This window comes from Perca fluviatilis, chromosome 6, assembly GCF_010015445.1.
Source record: "Perca fluviatilis chromosome 6, GENO_Pfluv_1.0, whole genome shotgun sequence".
Taxonomy (NCBI): domain Eukaryota; kingdom Metazoa; phylum Chordata; class Actinopteri; order Perciformes; family Percidae; genus Perca; species Perca fluviatilis.
Window position 1 is genome coordinate 15,365,223 of NC_053117.1, and position 16,695 is coordinate 15,381,917.

Below are 16,695 nucleotides of genomic sequence, written 5' to 3' on the forward strand. Positions count from 1 at the left end.
AAAAAACATGGAACAATCTTTGTGTCATCATGGTGTTAGTCACAGCAATCCACTTCCTGTTTCTAACAACACACAACCAATCAGAACAAAGTGTAAATCCTCTCTAAATCGTCAACAAGCGTCAGAATCATTCCTCACAAAGAAAGAAATAATAAAGGAAATCATCAATGTAAAGTGACCAATGCTCGCTCACTCCAACTGACAAATCTTCATCCACTAGTCTTTTTTTCTTCTTCTTTTTTCACAGATACAGGAAGCGTGTGGCGGCAAGGCAGACGTTTGTTACGCAGGATGTGGTGGCGGTGATTTTGGCGTTTGCAGTGAGTGTAAATTCATTCTGACCAACTCTCCAGAGCTGTCCTTAAACACCACACAGGTATAGGCTGCTGAAATCAGATTTAAAAAGTGCTGCGAGTTTCATTTTACCTTCAATAAATCACATTAATACAAAAACAATAACACAACGACTGTAAACACCTGAGAACAGACTGACGGACTCTGAAATCTTTGGAATAACATTTGGAATAATGTTCCAGCTTGTATTATATTGGTTTTTTTTGGGTTATTATATTTATGCTCTTTATACTTTATACGTCAACACATATTGTTTACATTTTATAATTTGTTTCATGGATTAGACAAATTTAAATATAACAGATAAACCTATAAGCACTGTCACGTTTACCCATATATACCTTTACTTAACGTTTTACTTTACTTTTCATTCATATTTAATGAGCATTGTTGGAGGGAGCCTGCTTTCAGACTTTCATTGCCAATGGCTGCTTCTCTGTGGTTGTTGTTCACATGACAATAAATAAATTGCTGTAAAAACAGTGACTGCAAATGGGAATACTTTTCTGAACGATCCCTTTCATTGTGAGTTTCCTATCAAAAAGTTAGAATTACTCGGAGTGATACTGAACCAAATTTACAGAGACAATAAGGTTTTTTCTTGCATATTTATTATTATTTTACTTATTTTTCTGTTTGATATGCACATGAACCTGATCTAGCTAAGTCAAAGACTTATCATGACAGGAGAAATAAAAAACTACTGAAAAAATGATTTTGAAATGTTTACATCCTCTTTATGGTGGGTGCATGGAGCCCAACAATCATCTCATTTGTTTACAGTCATTATACCAAGCTAGCTGTTTTAATTAGATTTATTAAAAGATAAACTCAAACATGCTGCACCTTTAAATTGTCCGTTCAGATCAAGGTTCAGTTTAAAACCAATGCCTTTGTTACTTTTAATAAGTTAAAAGTGCTAAAGAAGTTAACTAATCCATGTTTATGGAGATCAGATATGATGCTGATGGATATTACTTTATAGATATATAACTAAGTGAACTAAAGATGTACTGAGGTGTCTGTATGGCAATGACGAAGATGTTCAGTTCACTTCAGTTCAAATGTTCTCCAGGTATTTTTCATCATGCCTCTGTCCTCTGGTTTAGAAACCTCAAGAAAAGTCCAGTAAAACTTGTCCTTTTTGTCACTTTTCTGTCCTCACACCTGTCGTCTTCTCTTCTTTTCTCAACATTCATGTATGGATATTATTCACTTTTTCATATGGTTTTACATTTCATTTTACTAACAAACATGCCACTTCTCTATGTATTATTAAAAAATAGCTGCACATAATTTGGTCACTAAGCAACACTAAATGTCTACAACCTGCTTATTGGACAAACCAGAGCTGTATAGAGACAGAGTTATGCTGCTCTAAATCTCTGATTTTAAGGTTTCTATTGTTAATTGCAAAATGTGTGTTTTTGTATTTCTGTTAGTGTGCATATACTGAGATCAAACAGGGCAGTGGCTTTTGCTTTATTACGAAGAAAAAAATGCGAAAGAGACAGTTTCATCGCAGCCAATGGGAGCTGAGTTTGATCTGGTGATAAACAGTCTGAAGGGTTGATCTGCTCTACCCTGATATAAAGTTTGATTTAATATGTATTTGAGTGTTTTGAGACACTTGAGAAAGATTGAAGCTGGCTGAGCTTTGATAACTGAACACTAAAATAAACTCCACATCAAACTTATCTTTAGATGTCACGTGTGGTATTTTTAAGGTTTTCCTTCCGGAATGTATTCGTTTGAATTACGTCCTGAAGTTGAAAAGTAAAGCAGAGGGGAAACAACATCAGACTACTGTGACCAAACTGTCTCCTTGTTTTTCTTTGTAGGTGCTGGGAAAGAAATGCTGCCATTATGACATCATAGCTGGCTAAGCCAGTAGGAACTGACAGGTCAGCGTCAAATCTTTGTTTAAAATCTGATTCAGAGTCAGCAGGAATGTTTGTTTTAAAGCCCAACTACAGCTGGAAGCTTCATAAGAAAATATTTACTGCAGTCAGATGGAAATAAAGATCTCTGTCAGAACAAACAGCAGCAACACATCAGCCTGCAGCTTCAGTCTGTAGCCTCATGTCAGTCTACAGATGTTTAATCTGGACTACGGAAAACTTTTAATACTTAAATTAGAGGGGTTAACATATGAACCTTCTTTGATCCAGAAAGACTCCAGTGATATCAACAGTAGAATCAACTGTTGGGAATCAACTTTCCCAGAATTCCACCACTACAACCGAACAACTCAGCTTCAGATAGGAAGAGCCGATTATCTGCTGACCAGAGTAACAAACCAGAGGATTGATTACCAGCAGGCTCTAACAGGACAAACGTCCAACTGGAAGAAACCCTGACATTGTGCCGGGTCACACCAGAAAATAAAAATACATCAATGTGTCTTTGAGAAATAGGTGGTATAGCTTGGTATAGCTTGGTTGGACAATATGACGATATAAATCTGTTTATTGCTGTATATACCATTTATACCAAGGTATCTGTACCCTTTTATGTCTCTGAGTATAGTAAACCAGTGGACTGCAGGACTGATTTAATTAGATTTTTGTATAACTTTATAAACATTAACATGATGAAATTATGTCTGATATAAAATTTCCTGGATTAGCCAAAAACACGAGACATTTCTGTTCTGTGAATATGTTATCCATTAATAATTTCTTTGTAATGTATATTTTATTATTATATTTTAAATTATTCATATCGCCCACTCCTTGACTTGGTGAGGGGCTGGCTGGTGAGCTAACTGGTAACATTAACCAGCCAAAATAGCTCGCAAAGCTATCAGTAGCAAATCAGCTATGTAGCTCAGTTGCTAACTAGAGAAAATGGTAATCGACCTCCTGTGTGAGTGCATCGTCTTTAGGGAGAAGTTTAAATTCCAGCAGAGCAGAGTTTTATATAAAACTGGATAGTGAAGCAGCTAATATGATGGACTCTCCGGTAATACGGGGCTGAAAGAGATTAAAACAAACTGCAATTTAAGAAACCACAGGCAAAAGAAAAAACATCTTCATCACTTTGAAGTTATGTGTAAAGTTATTCTTAATTTGCATGTTTTTTTTTATTATTTGCAGTGTTTTTATTATGTGTTTTTAAGTTGCGGTTATTTAGTCGCGTTTTGCCAGACCTTCCTCCACAGCGCTGCAGTGGAAGGTCTGGCGAGTCCACACAGCATTCCGCGATGGATGAAAAACGTTCTCTGGTTTATTGGCATTTATTTAAACCGATCACAATCGTCTTGGGCTGCGTTAAGCACTAGGAAAAGCTGTATTCTGCAAAATAGCCTCAGGAAGGAACTTGTTTTGGTGGAACATGTACGTTCAAAGTTGTTTTAGTCGTGCAACAGAAAACTCAGATTGGACAGATAGTCTAGCTAGCTGTCTGGATTTACCCTGCAGAGATCTGAGGAGCAGTTAACCATAGTCCTCAAATCAACCGGAGTTTAAAATGCCAACACAAAGGAAGCCCAAGGCAATTTCCGGTGGGAACAGAGCAATCCCGGAAGTGGAACGTCAAGGATTTAGACTACGGTGCATTGAGCTCCGTATCCTCTGGACTGTCATACAGTTTCAAAGCAAATTTGCTTGTTAAAGTTGCCCAAGCTTGAACTTTAACGATCACAGATTTAATTTGCGGAGAATCTACTGATTGCAGCGATTTCTCCGAAATTAAATGAATGTAGCTCAAATGTCTGCTGTTAAAAATGCTGGTGTGACCAGGCTCCTCACTCCCAGTTTAAACCCACTGGAGTTTGCTTTGCTCTCAGGTGGAGTTTTTTACCTAAACCTGCTCTGTGCTCCACATCTTGACCTGCAGGTTGATTCTTTGTGCTCGCTCTTTAGTTTTGTTATTAAAACATTTACACAGACATCTAGAAACTGAAGCGTATTAAACAGAAGTTCTGCAGCTCTGCAGGCGGAGTTCATGTGTGCAGCAGGAATCTAAAACCACTCTGTGCTTTCATTCAAACCTTCACTGTGAATCAAACCTGACGTCTCACTGAGCGCCAGACTGTGATGATGATGGTGGTGGTGGTGGTGGTGCTGATAATAATGAGTCTGTGTGGTTTCAGGACCCTGAAGTGATCCAGGAAGAGCAAGGGGGAATGTGAGAGATGCGGTCTCAGCAGTGTCAGAAGAGACAGACTTTCCTCTTCAGGTTGTTCCTCTTCCAGAGAGAGAGGCGGTCAAACTCCTCGATGGACATCCCGAAAACACTGAAGAACTCCTCCTGCGAGAGGTGTCTCTGCAGCGACGAGAGACATAGAGTGGGACAGAAAAGAAGTTTTGTGCAGTGAATAACATCCACTTAATGTCTGAGCTGATCATTTAATCCAATCGAGATCATTAAAAAGATTTTTTAAATTGTGGGAAATGTGGGATAATAGGTTGTAACTCATAAGAAAAGCAATAAATCAATCAATTAATCAAACAGCTCTTGAAGTCTATCTTCTAGTGAGGAGGTCAGGTTTGTTTTTAAATGTAGTTTAAAGGGATGGTTTGGATATTTTGTGGGGGGTTGTATGAGGTCAGTGTATACCTACAGTAGATGGCGGTCTGCATGCCCTAATCCCGGGGAACTGAAGCAGTCATATCCATTTCTCATCAAAGCCACCCGGCTACTTTGACAAAACCAGTAGAACACAGGAATTGCTGGTCTACCGCTGCCTTGATCGGTACGTTTGTTTGTGTTATTATGCGACTTTGGTGTTTTAAAAGGGTAATGAACTAAACTAACTGATAAAATTCTTTATAACTAGTTTCAAAGGGGGGTTGCGAGCTGAGAACACACTCTTTGTTTTACCTCCAGCCTGGTTCTGTCCACACCAGGGGGCAGTTTGTGTCGCCCTCTATGGGTCACCACCAGCATCTCATAAGGGCATATCTACAAAGATCAATCAATCAATCAATAATTCAATCAATCAATCAACAGATGTAGCTACAATAAATTGTAACATAAAGTAATAAAGATGAAGTTGATGTTATATCTCTTATGTTAGTGACTTCAGTTCACTCTAGAATTAAAGGGCCAGTTCACCCTCCCCTCCCAAGCTACCTAGTTATATAGTTTATAGAGAACATTTTAGATCCGAGACGAAACTGACAGGAGAAAAAGTCACAATTACAAATCCACCTGCTACTTCAGCACCACAGACAGCGCCATGGAGTCATCAAACCGATAGACTGTTAAATTAATGGACGGAGGGTCTGAAAAGTGAAGCCAATGTGGATGTGAGCCTACTTCTCACTTGATTTATTACCTCAATAAACATTTTCCTAACGAGTTTACGGCCTCAAACGCTAGTTTCAAGTCTTCTTCAATACAGCATGATGTTCATTTTGTAAATGAAAATTGATGATAAAGCAGGGGATGCTTTAGGGGCGTGACTACACCTGTCAATCAGGACAGAGGTTTAGCAATGGGTATCCACGGCACTGTGTCCATTAAAATAGCTGTTAACTTGTTTTGGGGTGTTGTCCATTTGTTTTCAGCTTAAACCTTGACCCTCTCACTTTGTGTTTTCACTTTATCAAAGTTCATTGGAACATTTTGGTCGCCTTAAAATGTCTTGCGCCAGCACCTGCGGTGGTGTAAAAACTCTGAACAAAGACTCTCTCATCTGTTTGGTATCATAAATTTGTAATTGTTGTTATTCCTGAAGATTTATGTGTTAACCTACCTGGAATCAATCCAAATCAAAATGTATATATATCCCTTTGTGGTTTCATTAAACCTTTAGAACACTGTGTTAGAACATTTGTGTCACTTTGTTCTCCAAGATCTCTGAATAACTGTAACCAAGCCAGTAGATGATAGGATACAACCCAAAAACAATCGGATTCTTTTGTAAAACCCTCTTTAGCATTTAGCTTAGCACAGCTCCATTGCAAACATAAACGACACTGGCTTGGCCACGTCATCCTCCCAAGCTCCACCCTCTCGTCCAATATTAGTCACTTCCAGTTTTAAAAAAAACAGATGGTGACAGCCAAAATTGTCAAATTCAAAATTTCATATTTATATGTGCACTCTTTGCGTTGCAACTATCTTATCTTAAAAACTACATAGAGCTGTCACCTTATGTTCCAGCATGCTGGGGAGAGAGTTTCCTCTGTCCATCCTGGAATCTCCGTTCTGTCTCACACACACACACACACACACACACACACACACACACACACACACACACACACACACACACACACACACACACACACACACACACTTATATATTATCATATCACCATCAGTAACACAGACACTTATTAATGATTAGAACATGTTTAAACATGAATGAATCAGACTGTACCTGAATATCTACAGGAAGAGAGAAAGAGAGGGAATATAGAAAATATTATTTACAATCTCCAGCAGGTGACGTGAACGCCAGATAATAAAAAAAAAAAATCTAAATGTCATATGTACATTCAATACTGATATAGCAAATAAAGAGGGTAAGACAAGTGTCCAAATAGTATCTTTGTACCTGCATGAGTTTTCTCAGACGAGCTGAATTCTGCTGACTGCAGCTGCAAACAAACAGAAACATGTTCTTCACCATCTTCTGTAAACTCTGCTGTGATTGGACGTTTCTGTTCAGCAGCACTCACCCTGGACAGGCCGCTCTTAGAAGATGCTGGGAAATACACAGACTTGGAGGCATTGGACCCTGAAGATGAGGATGGAAATGAAATGAGTTACAAAGAGAATCAAAGAGAGCGGAGAACATCAAACATCCAGGGGTCCTCGTTAATAATTGTAATGCATTGGTAATAATGCTGAGGTTTGAACTGTTGTTTGGACAAAACAAACATTGTGAAGAAGTCACTTTGGCCTCTGGGTAATTGTGACGCCATTTCTCACTGTTTTCACAATTTTTACAAACCTATCAATCAATCAATCAATCGATTAAAGGTGAAAATAATCATCACATTAATCCATAACAGAGTAATTTCCCAATTTGGTATTAATAAAGTCAATCTATCTATCTATCTATGTATAATAAATTAGTTAATACTTCAAAATGAATTCCAGCTTAACCAACTACAACAGTAAAATCCTGCTTTTACATTTATGCATGAGTAAAAATAATCTAATGATAGAATATACTGTAAAATAGTATAACAGTCAGGGGACATTCTTATACTTTTAATACTTTATCCACATTTTCATGGTAACACGTTCTTTAACCGAAGAAAGATTCTGAATGCAGGACTTTTACTTGTAACAGAATCATTTTAAAGAGTTGTATTTTTTATTTGTACTGCAGTAAAGGATCTGAGTACTTCCTCCACGACTATATAAGAAGTTGTTAAATTACAGTAAGTGTACAGTCAAATTCAGTCACTTTATGTTGCTTGTATTCATCCGGACCACTAGGTGTCACCCAGTTTCCCTGTGAGCTTTCTGGTTTCGCTGTGACATAAAACCAATGAACCAATCAATAAAAACAATCCTAAAAAAAAAACTAGAGCTTCCTATAAAACTCTTTTTGGATCATGGATGAATGCTTCAGTAGAGCTCATACTGCGCTGTGTCTGGTGTGTGAATATAAGTGACAGTAATGTACCAGCGTGCTGATGTGGGTCCGGTAGTGAGCGAGTTTTCCTCCTCAGAGGAGCTGCAGATTTATCCAACTCCTCCTTAAGGATGATTTTCCCCAGATTAGACTGAATCTGAAGAGAGAGAGGGAGACGTTATAATATGATGAGTTATTCGAGCGTTAGATACTGTACAGTACACTGACTGGTCCTCCACCTTGTTCAGTTCTTGTTTCTGAAGCGCTCTCAGTCCCCACAGCTCATCATCCAGCTCTCCATCCTCCTCTACATCTTCATCTCTCTGATCCTTCTTCCTCCACTCCTTCTCTAGAGGGAGGAGGAGACAAGGATAGAAAGGAGAGGAAACAAGGACAGATGAGAGGAAACAAGGATAGGGGAGGAGAGGAAACAAGGACAGATGAGAGGAAACAGGATTAGAGGAGGAGAGGAGACAAGGATAGAGAGGAGAGGATCAAGGACAGAGGAGGAGAGGAAACAAGGATAGATGAGAAGAGACAAGGATAGAGAGGAGAGGAAATAAGGGCATAGGAGGAGAGGAAACAAGAAGAGGAGGAGAGGAGACAAGGAAAGGAAACAAGGAGAGGATGACACAAGGAGAGGAGAGAAAACCAAAATAGAGAAGAGGGGAAACAAGGAGAGAAAACAGGAGAAGAGAGGAGAGGAAATAAAGTAAAGCAAAAAGAAAAGGAAACAAGTGAGAAAAGAGAGAAGAAGGTAGGAGGAGAGGAAAAGAAAGGAAACATGAAAATGCAATGAAAAGAGGGGAGAGGAAAGGAAAGTAAATGAAAATGAAAGGAAAGTAAGAGCAGAGGAAAGGAAATTAGAAGGAAAGAGAAATAAAAAGTAGAGAAAAGGAAAGATAAATAAAAGGAAAAGGAAAAGAGAAAGGAAACAAAAAAAGAGAAGGAAGGTTAAAAAAAAAATTGTTGTGGAAACAATTTTTTTGATTTTTTTATATCGCAGGCACAAGATGTGTTTCACTGTGTGTGTGTGTGTGTGTGTGTGTGTGTGTGTGTGTGTGTGTGTGTGTGTGTGTGTGTGTGTGTGTGTGTGCTCGCGCACGCTTCGGCTTGGGTCATACCAATCACAGCCAGGGAGGGGGGGCAGGGCCAGTATTCGGTCTCTATCTTGGAGGGCAGGTTGGGGTCTGGAGGATGAGCTGCTGGAAACTTTGAAGACTCAATGATCAGATCCTCAATGTGTTTCCCCTGAGGAAGCTGAGAGGACACACACATATCTGCACACACACACACACACACACACACACACACACACACACACACACACACACACACACACACACACACACACACACACACACACACACACACACACACACACACACACACACACACACACACACAGTGGTATTAGTACTTTTACTGCAATAAAGGACCTGAATACAGAGACATGTTTCTTCCATCTCTGGCTAGCAAGCTCATGGTTAAAGACAAAGTGAAATGAAAGATACATTTTCCACATTCTGATCCTGTGTCCATGTGTTAATGTCAATGTGTTCATTTATATGTCATTAGTGTTTACTGACTGAGTTGTGAGGGACTGAAATATCAAGATTACTTTAAATGTGAATGTAACACACCTTGTTTGTAGATGGGAGGCTTCTTATAGATGTTGGAGCCATTTTCTGAAGGAAGAGAAGAATGAGGTAAGATGGAGGAAAGAGACGAGGAAGAGGAAAATACTGATGTCTACATTTGAGGGTTCCAGTTAATATTCATTTTATAATATAGACACATAACATCAACAAACATGTATAATAAAGATCCCTTAAATTTGGTTATTAAAGAATAGTGACTACATTTTACAGTGTAAATATAAACCTGTTAGCGCTCTCTGGTGGACAAACTCTGTTTCTGTTAGGCTACTTATCGGCCAAAATATAAACCGATGTTTTTATATCTGCAACAAGATGTGGTGAAATTGTCCAATAATATCCTCCCAGTAAATACAAGAATAGAAGACAGAATTGTGGGATAAAGTACGATGGCCATCGTAGAACCACACCGCCTCACTTTGCAAGGTTGGATCAACCGCATCACGTCACATATGTGTATTATGCCTGTGGTGGATGACCGAATCAAACTATACTTGGCAATCAGATTTAGCAATATGACAATACTTGTGATTTTAGCCCAGTATCACCATATTATCATAAGCATCTCACTTTGAAGAGACATTGCCGTGAATTGGGCCTCTTCAGGAGAAAACAACATGCTGATTTGGATGAGGTGACGGTTGTTGTTTTTTGCATCAGGAACTACAACGCAATGGACAGATGCAAGGATATCGCTGGTTACATCATTCCCTGTTCACTGGCAGCCTTTGTGGGGTGATGAGGTTGAACCTTGCTAAGTGAAGTAATGTGGTTTCTTGACAAAAAAAAATGTTCTTGTAAATGTATGACTTTATAATCTCAGAGAATAGTGTAGTAACATTCTCGTAAACTGGTGGGGTTTTTTTCTCATAAATTTATGACTTTAATCTTGGAAAATATGATTTTTTTTTTCTCACAATATTACCCCTTTTCCACGTGATTATTATTTCTTTTACCTACAATGGCCCTAATGCACTGTTGTAATAAAGAGTAGCAGAAGAAGCTGAAAATAAAAAGCCATTACCAGGCCTGTGGAAGTGCTGCATGGTGCTCTTGGTACCAGAAGAGTGTGTGTTTGGTGTGTTTGGTGTGTGTGGTGTGTTTGGTGTGTTTGGTGTTGGTGGTGTGTGTGTGCTGTGTGTCCTGCTGGTCTGGATGGTGGAACAAGGGGAGGAACCTCCAGGAGAGCGGTTCCCCAGCCACTCCCTGCACTCCTTCTAGGAACACAGAGAAACACAGGAGTCAGACAGGTGGGAGGGGTGATGCCTTGCTTAAAAGTTTTTCTTTTTGTTGGGAACTGGTTTAATCTTTACTAATGTATTTTATGTTATCATGTTTACTAGTACACGAGTAAAGTGACTAAAGCTGTTAGATGAATGTAGTGCAGTAAAAAGTACAAGATTTACCTCTGAGATGTAGCAGAAAAAGGAATACTTAAGTACAAGTACCTATGCATTGCACTTACATACAGTACTTGAGTAAATGTACTTCAGTCTGTAAAGTTAAGGAGAGAACTTCCTCTGTGATTGATCAGTTTAAATATCAGTTCTTGATCATCTCTGACCATTCACTTATTGATTGTCAGGTGCTGTGACCTTTGACCTGCTCAATAATGGCTGTAATGTTGCTAACTGGAGATTATGTTGCTGTTGCAGGTCTAAACATAAACCATCACGATGTAAACAGGAAGAGTGAAAACTTAAAGATAAACTATATGACGATGAGGATGAAGATATATGGAGAGAGAGAGAGAGAGAGAGAGAGAGAGAGGGAGGGGGGAGGTCTTACCTCCGGGGAGGGAGGAGGAGAGATGGAGCGAGGAGACAAGGACCTCTGAGGAGGAAAGAACATAAAAATAGATTAAAAACACTCAAATATATAAATAGATTCAGAGAATGAGGAAGAAGCTCCACAGAAACAAAGCCAGATCTACATGCTGTACACAGCTCTGATGTGAACAAGCCGACATGTATTTCTTTACCTGTGTGTTACTAAAGATATGCGGAGCATAAAAACTGAATGCTGCTTCTCCAGGTTTGGTTTCGGACTCTGGGGACAAGAAGCAGACCTGAAGCAGACCGTCTGAGACCTGAACCAGACTGTCTGAAAGATCTAGACGCTTCATAGAGGAGCAGCAGATCAGAAATAAACCATTCAGTGCTTTTAAAGACAATTATTTGACAAACAGGAAGCCGGTGTAAAGATCTGAGAACTTGACTGATCTGGTCCCTCCTCGTCTTAGTGAGGACTGACCTGAGACCTGTAAAGACGGCTTTATAGTAGTAGCTCTATAGTAGTCAAGCCCACTGAGTTTTTCTAAATCCTTCTGATTCAGAAGTCCTTAAATTCTTGATATATAATTCAAGTGACAGTTAGTTAATTTGTTTTTAAAGGGTTAGTTTGGATTAACCAAAGTCAGTCAATAACACAGACAAACTAACCAAACCAGGCAGCAGTAGACCAGCAACTCATGTGTTCTGCAAGGTAAAATTACTATTTTTGATAAACGAGTCTGGTGACTGTGAAGAGAGCATCAATAACGGCTTCAGTACTATCGGTATCGGTCCTGTACTTCTGCCTTCTTCTCCAAACTGAGGGCGTGCTGACCGCCATCTACTGTAGGTAATGCACTGACTAAGGGTAATACCTCATACAACCTCACTTTAAAAGATCCAAACTATCCCTTTAATGTAGATGTTAAAATGTAGGACTGCGTTCAGGACTACACCAGGAGAACTTTTTACCATTCTACTTTGGCTCGAAAAACAATTATTTCAGTTTTGTTTAATTGAAGATAACTTTATTGAAGTGTGGATAGTGTGCTGATACACTGACTGTATATAGACACATAACCAGACAAAATCTGACACACGCTCCCACACACACACACACACACACACACACACACACACACACACACACACACACACACACACACACACACACACACACACACACACAGGGTCTCAGCTGTGGTAAGGAGCTGTCTGGTCTCTAAGCAGCAGATTGATGTCTCATGTTGCAGCCAGATGCAGAACTAACCAACCGATAAACTAACCGACTGTCAGACCAGCCACAGTGTCTGCTTCTAAAGCCCCTTTCACACTTCACTGCAACCCCTGTACTTATCTAGACATTACCCGGAGGAGCTGTATGTGAGAACACTAATGTCCTAATCAGTTGGACCGGACATTAAACAGACTTTACCATGCCAGCTCCCAAGTACAATAATGTAATGTCTGATTGAGCCCATGTGTAAATAGAGCAGCTCATTGTCCGGAGAATTCATTGCGAGCGAGTGGGCGTTTTGATGAAAAAAAGATGCCAACGTAAATGTCTAACTGAAGAGACGACGAGATTCGGAAACTTCTGTCGGTAAGGGCCAACGCTAAAATCCTCAGACAAATTCAGGGAACGGCAACAGACTTGGTTGTTTATGACCATATTACGAACCGGCTATGTGACCGCAGTGAAATTCACATTATGTCCGGCCTCCTGCCTCCAGTCTAACCAGGCGCCACCTCTAAACCAAACAGAGTATTTCCAGTAAGTGAGACCGCATCTAAAACAGACAGTCTCCTTTTGTGTGCTACATGTTTGAAAGAGCCCAAATGTTTACTTGTATAAGTAATTTCCTAAAACACCTTTATTAAACCTATATCAAACAAACAAAGTGCATTTGTTGAGGACAATTTTTTAGCAGAAAATGAATCCACATTTGGTGGGTAGTGAGAATTGGGGGCAGCAAGAAAGTGTATGTGGGATTGAGTCAAAATAAACTACAGTGTGTGTTCATGGTGATGAAGGAACAGTGATGTGTTTTTTAGGCACAGAGGAAGAAGATATATCAGGCTGTGTTACACACACAATTCTTGTTAGTAGATACACTCACTGCTGGTTTGATTCTGAACATGAAGAGAAATATAGAATATTACTAGACTTCTACTGGAAGAAACATGATATTGAATCACCTCCAGTGGGCTGTAGCTGTAGTGCTGGTGGTAGATCATCAGATCTGGTCTCTCTATATCCAGGATGGCTTTGTCTTTTGGTAACGCTGCCAAATCCTTATAGCCGATAACCCCGTCCTCCACTCTGGCCTGAGGAGAGAGAGAGAGAGAGAGAGAGAGAGAGAGAGAGAGAGAGAGAGAGAGAGAGAGAGAGAGAGAGAGAGAGAGAAGGAGAGGGAGGGAGAAGGAGCCACAGATTACAGATTACTGCCTCAAGATTAATCTGAAGGATAATATGACTTGATCTGTGTGTGTGTCTCACCACAATGGCGGCTGCAGGGGATCCTGGGACACTGGGCCCTCTCAGCGACAACACACTCCCTGGAGACGTCTGAGCCAGCTGCTGCTAACACACACACACACACAATACACACACACACACACACACACACACACACACACACACACACAATGAGGTCAGAGGTCAACCACAAAATGCCAAATGGAAGAAGACTTCAGCTAATGAAGGAAGCGATAAAGACCATTTCGGTTTCTGCTCAGTGAGATCAAGAGTTGTTTTTTTTTTAAACTTGAATTCATTTATTTAAACCTTCTGACAAAACGCTAACAGTCCACAGCTAGCAAGCATGTGAGGCAGCAATGGTCTCTGTAGAAAAAAAAAAAACTATTACAAAAACTAGAAGGGCACTCAGAGAGCGCAGACCTTCAAGGCCAAATGCCCTATCTGACAATGTTAACGAAAGTGAAAAATAATTGTTTTTTACTTTTGTTAACACTGCGAGATAGGGCATTTGTGCTGCACTCATATAGTGTCAGAAAAATTAGTTCCTGACTGAGTAAATTCACACTGCATTAACATTGTGAGATAGGGAATGCCTTGGCAGAGGTCTGTGTTCTCCGAAGTAGTCTCGACGGTTGTGCATTGCTGGAATAAAACCTGACATTCTGCGCCTGTGTCCTATCCCACTCGTTACCTCTGCCATTAGCACCGCCCAGGACGGTTGTGATTGGTTTAAAGAAACACAAAGCTACCAGAGCTTTTTATCCCTCTATGCCCAAATAGATACAGTAAGCGTGTAACCAGACTATACTCTAGTGCTGACACAGCGCTGTGGAAATAAGTCTGGCAAGGCGAGACTAGTTGTTTGGTGACGAAAGCGTGCACCATAAACATCACCCAGCAACAGATCAGCCAATAGCAAAATTTTATTGCAAAACCCGGGTTTTAACCAGTAGAGCGCAGTCTCTATGCATATTTAAAACACAATATGTACAATTAGAATACCTTGCACTAAAATGTCAAAATTATGACCTGAATCCATTACTGTAATATCTCATTTTCTGCTCTAAGGTTCAGCTTTCAGGAGCTAAAAATAGAAATTCCAGAGAAATTAAGTCTCTTCTTCACAAATTGGGGACCATCAGAAGCAGAAACCAGAAGAAACAACACTTTAAACAGTTCGGGCTGTTTTTTCTAAATACAGTGCCTTGCGAAAGTATTCGGCCCCCTTGAACTTTTCGACCTTTTGCCACATTTCAGGCCTCAAACATAAAGATTTAAAACTGTAATTTTTTGTGAAGAATCAACAACAAGTGGGACACAATCATGAAGTGGAACGAAATTTATTGGATATTTCAAACCTTTTAAACAAATATAAAACTGAAATATTGGGCGTGCAAAATTATTCAGCCCCCTTAAGTTAATACTTTGTAGCGCCACCTTTTGCTGCGATTACAGCTGTAAGTCGCTGGGGTATGTCTCTATCAGTTTTGCACATCGAGAGCTGACATTTTTGCCCATTCCCCCTTGCAAAACAGCTCGAGCTCAGTGAGGTTGGATGGAGAGCGTTTGTGAACAGCAGTTTTCAGTTCTTTCCACAGATTCTCGATTGGATTCAGGTCTGGACTTTGACTTGGCCATTCTAACACCTGAATATGTTTATTTGTGAACCATTCCATTGTAGATTTTGCTTTATGTTTTGGATCATTGTCTTGTTGGAAGACAAATCTCCGTCCCAGTCTCAGGTCTTTTGCAGACTCCATCAGGTTTTCTTCCAGAATGGTCCTGTATTTGGCTCCATCCATCTTCCCATCAATTTTAACCATCTTCCCTGTCCCTGCTGAAGAAAAGCAGGCCCAAACCATGATGCTGCCACCACCATGTTTGACAGTGGGGATGGTGTGTTCAGGGTGATGAGCTGTGTTGCTTTTACGCCAAACATAACGTTTTGCATTGTTGCCAAAAAGTTCGATTTTGGTTTCATCTGACCACAGCACCTTCTTCCACATGTTTGGTGTGTCTCCTAGGTGGCTTTTGGCAAACTTTAAACAACACTTTTTATGGATATCTTTAAGAAATGGCTTTCTTCTTGCCACTCTTCCATAAAGGCCAGATTTGTGCAGTATACGACGGATTGTTGTCCTATGGACAGAGTCTCCCAGCTCAGCTGTAGATCTCTGCAGTTCATCCAGAGTGATCATGGGCCTCTTGGCTGCATCTCTGATCAGTCTTCTCATTGTATGAGCTGAAAGTTTAGAGGGACGGCCGGGTCTTCGTAGATTTGTAGTGGTCTGATACGCCTTCCATTTCAATATTATCGCTTGTACCAGTGCTCCTTGGGATGTTTAAAGCTTGGGAAATCTTTTGTATCCAAATCGGCTTTAAACTTCTCCCACAACAGTATCTCGGACCTGCCTGGTGTGTTCCTTGTTCTTCATGATGCTCTCTGCGCTTTACACGGACTATCACAGAGCAGGTGCATTTATATCGGAGACTTGATTACACACAGCTGGATTCTATTTATCATCATTAGTCATTTAGGTCAACATTGGATCATTCAGAGATCCTCACTGAACTTCTGGAGAGTTTGCTGCACTGAAAGTAAAGGGGCTGAATAATTTTGCACGCCATTTTTCAGTTTTTATTTGTTAAAAAAGTTTGAAATAGCCAATGAATTTCGTTCCACTTCATAATTGGGACCCACTTGTTGTTGATTCTTCACAAAAAATTACAGTTTTATATCTTTATGTTTGAGGCCTGAAATGTGGCAAAAGGTCGAAACGTTCAAGGGGGCCGAATACTTTCGCAAGGCACTGTATCATAGGTGAGTGAAAACAGTCTTTACCTTGGGCATCATCCTGGCTGCTGATTGGTCAGTTCCTGAGAGAA

At 40.0% G+C, this 16,695-nt stretch overlaps 1 protein-coding gene across 9 annotated transcripts in view; it reads right to left on the reverse strand.

Annotated features, from left to right (window-relative positions):
• Positions 1-3,803: 3,803 nt before the first annotated feature.
• The window catches only part of LOC120560838 (dematin-like), a 33,299-nt gene continuing 20,407 nt past the window's right edge, over positions 3,804-16,695 (reverse strand). For 4 of the 9 annotated variants that reach the window (XM_039803715.1, XM_039803713.1, XM_039803716.1 and 1 more), the window contains 14 exons: positions 16,652-16,686; positions 13,828-13,911; positions 13,527-13,655; positions 11,344-11,388; positions 10,580-10,772; positions 9,541-9,585; positions 9,022-9,177; positions 8,137-8,246; positions 7,949-8,054; positions 6,866-7,048; positions 6,689-6,696; positions 6,457-6,513; positions 5,182-5,262; positions 3,804-4,623 (listed from right to left, as the gene is read on the reverse strand). In XM_039803715.1, coding sequence (XP_039659649.1) covers positions 4,510-4,623; positions 5,182-5,262; positions 6,457-6,513; positions 6,689-6,696; positions 6,866-7,048; positions 7,949-8,054; positions 8,137-8,246; positions 9,022-9,177; positions 9,541-9,585; positions 10,580-10,772; positions 11,344-11,388; positions 13,527-13,655; positions 13,828-13,911; positions 16,652-16,663 — 1,323 coding nt within the window. In that variant the 5' untranslated portion in view covers positions 16,664-16,686 and the 3' untranslated portion in view covers positions 3,804-4,509. The remainder of the gene's footprint in view (positions 4,624-5,181; positions 5,263-6,456; positions 6,514-6,688; positions 6,697-6,865; positions 7,049-7,948; positions 8,055-8,136; positions 8,247-9,021; positions 9,178-9,540; positions 9,586-10,579; positions 10,773-11,343; positions 11,389-13,526; positions 13,656-13,827; positions 13,912-16,651; positions 16,687-16,695) is intronic. The other 5 variants (XM_039803719.1, XM_039803718.1, XM_039803720.1 and 2 more) reach the window with 4 other exon arrangements.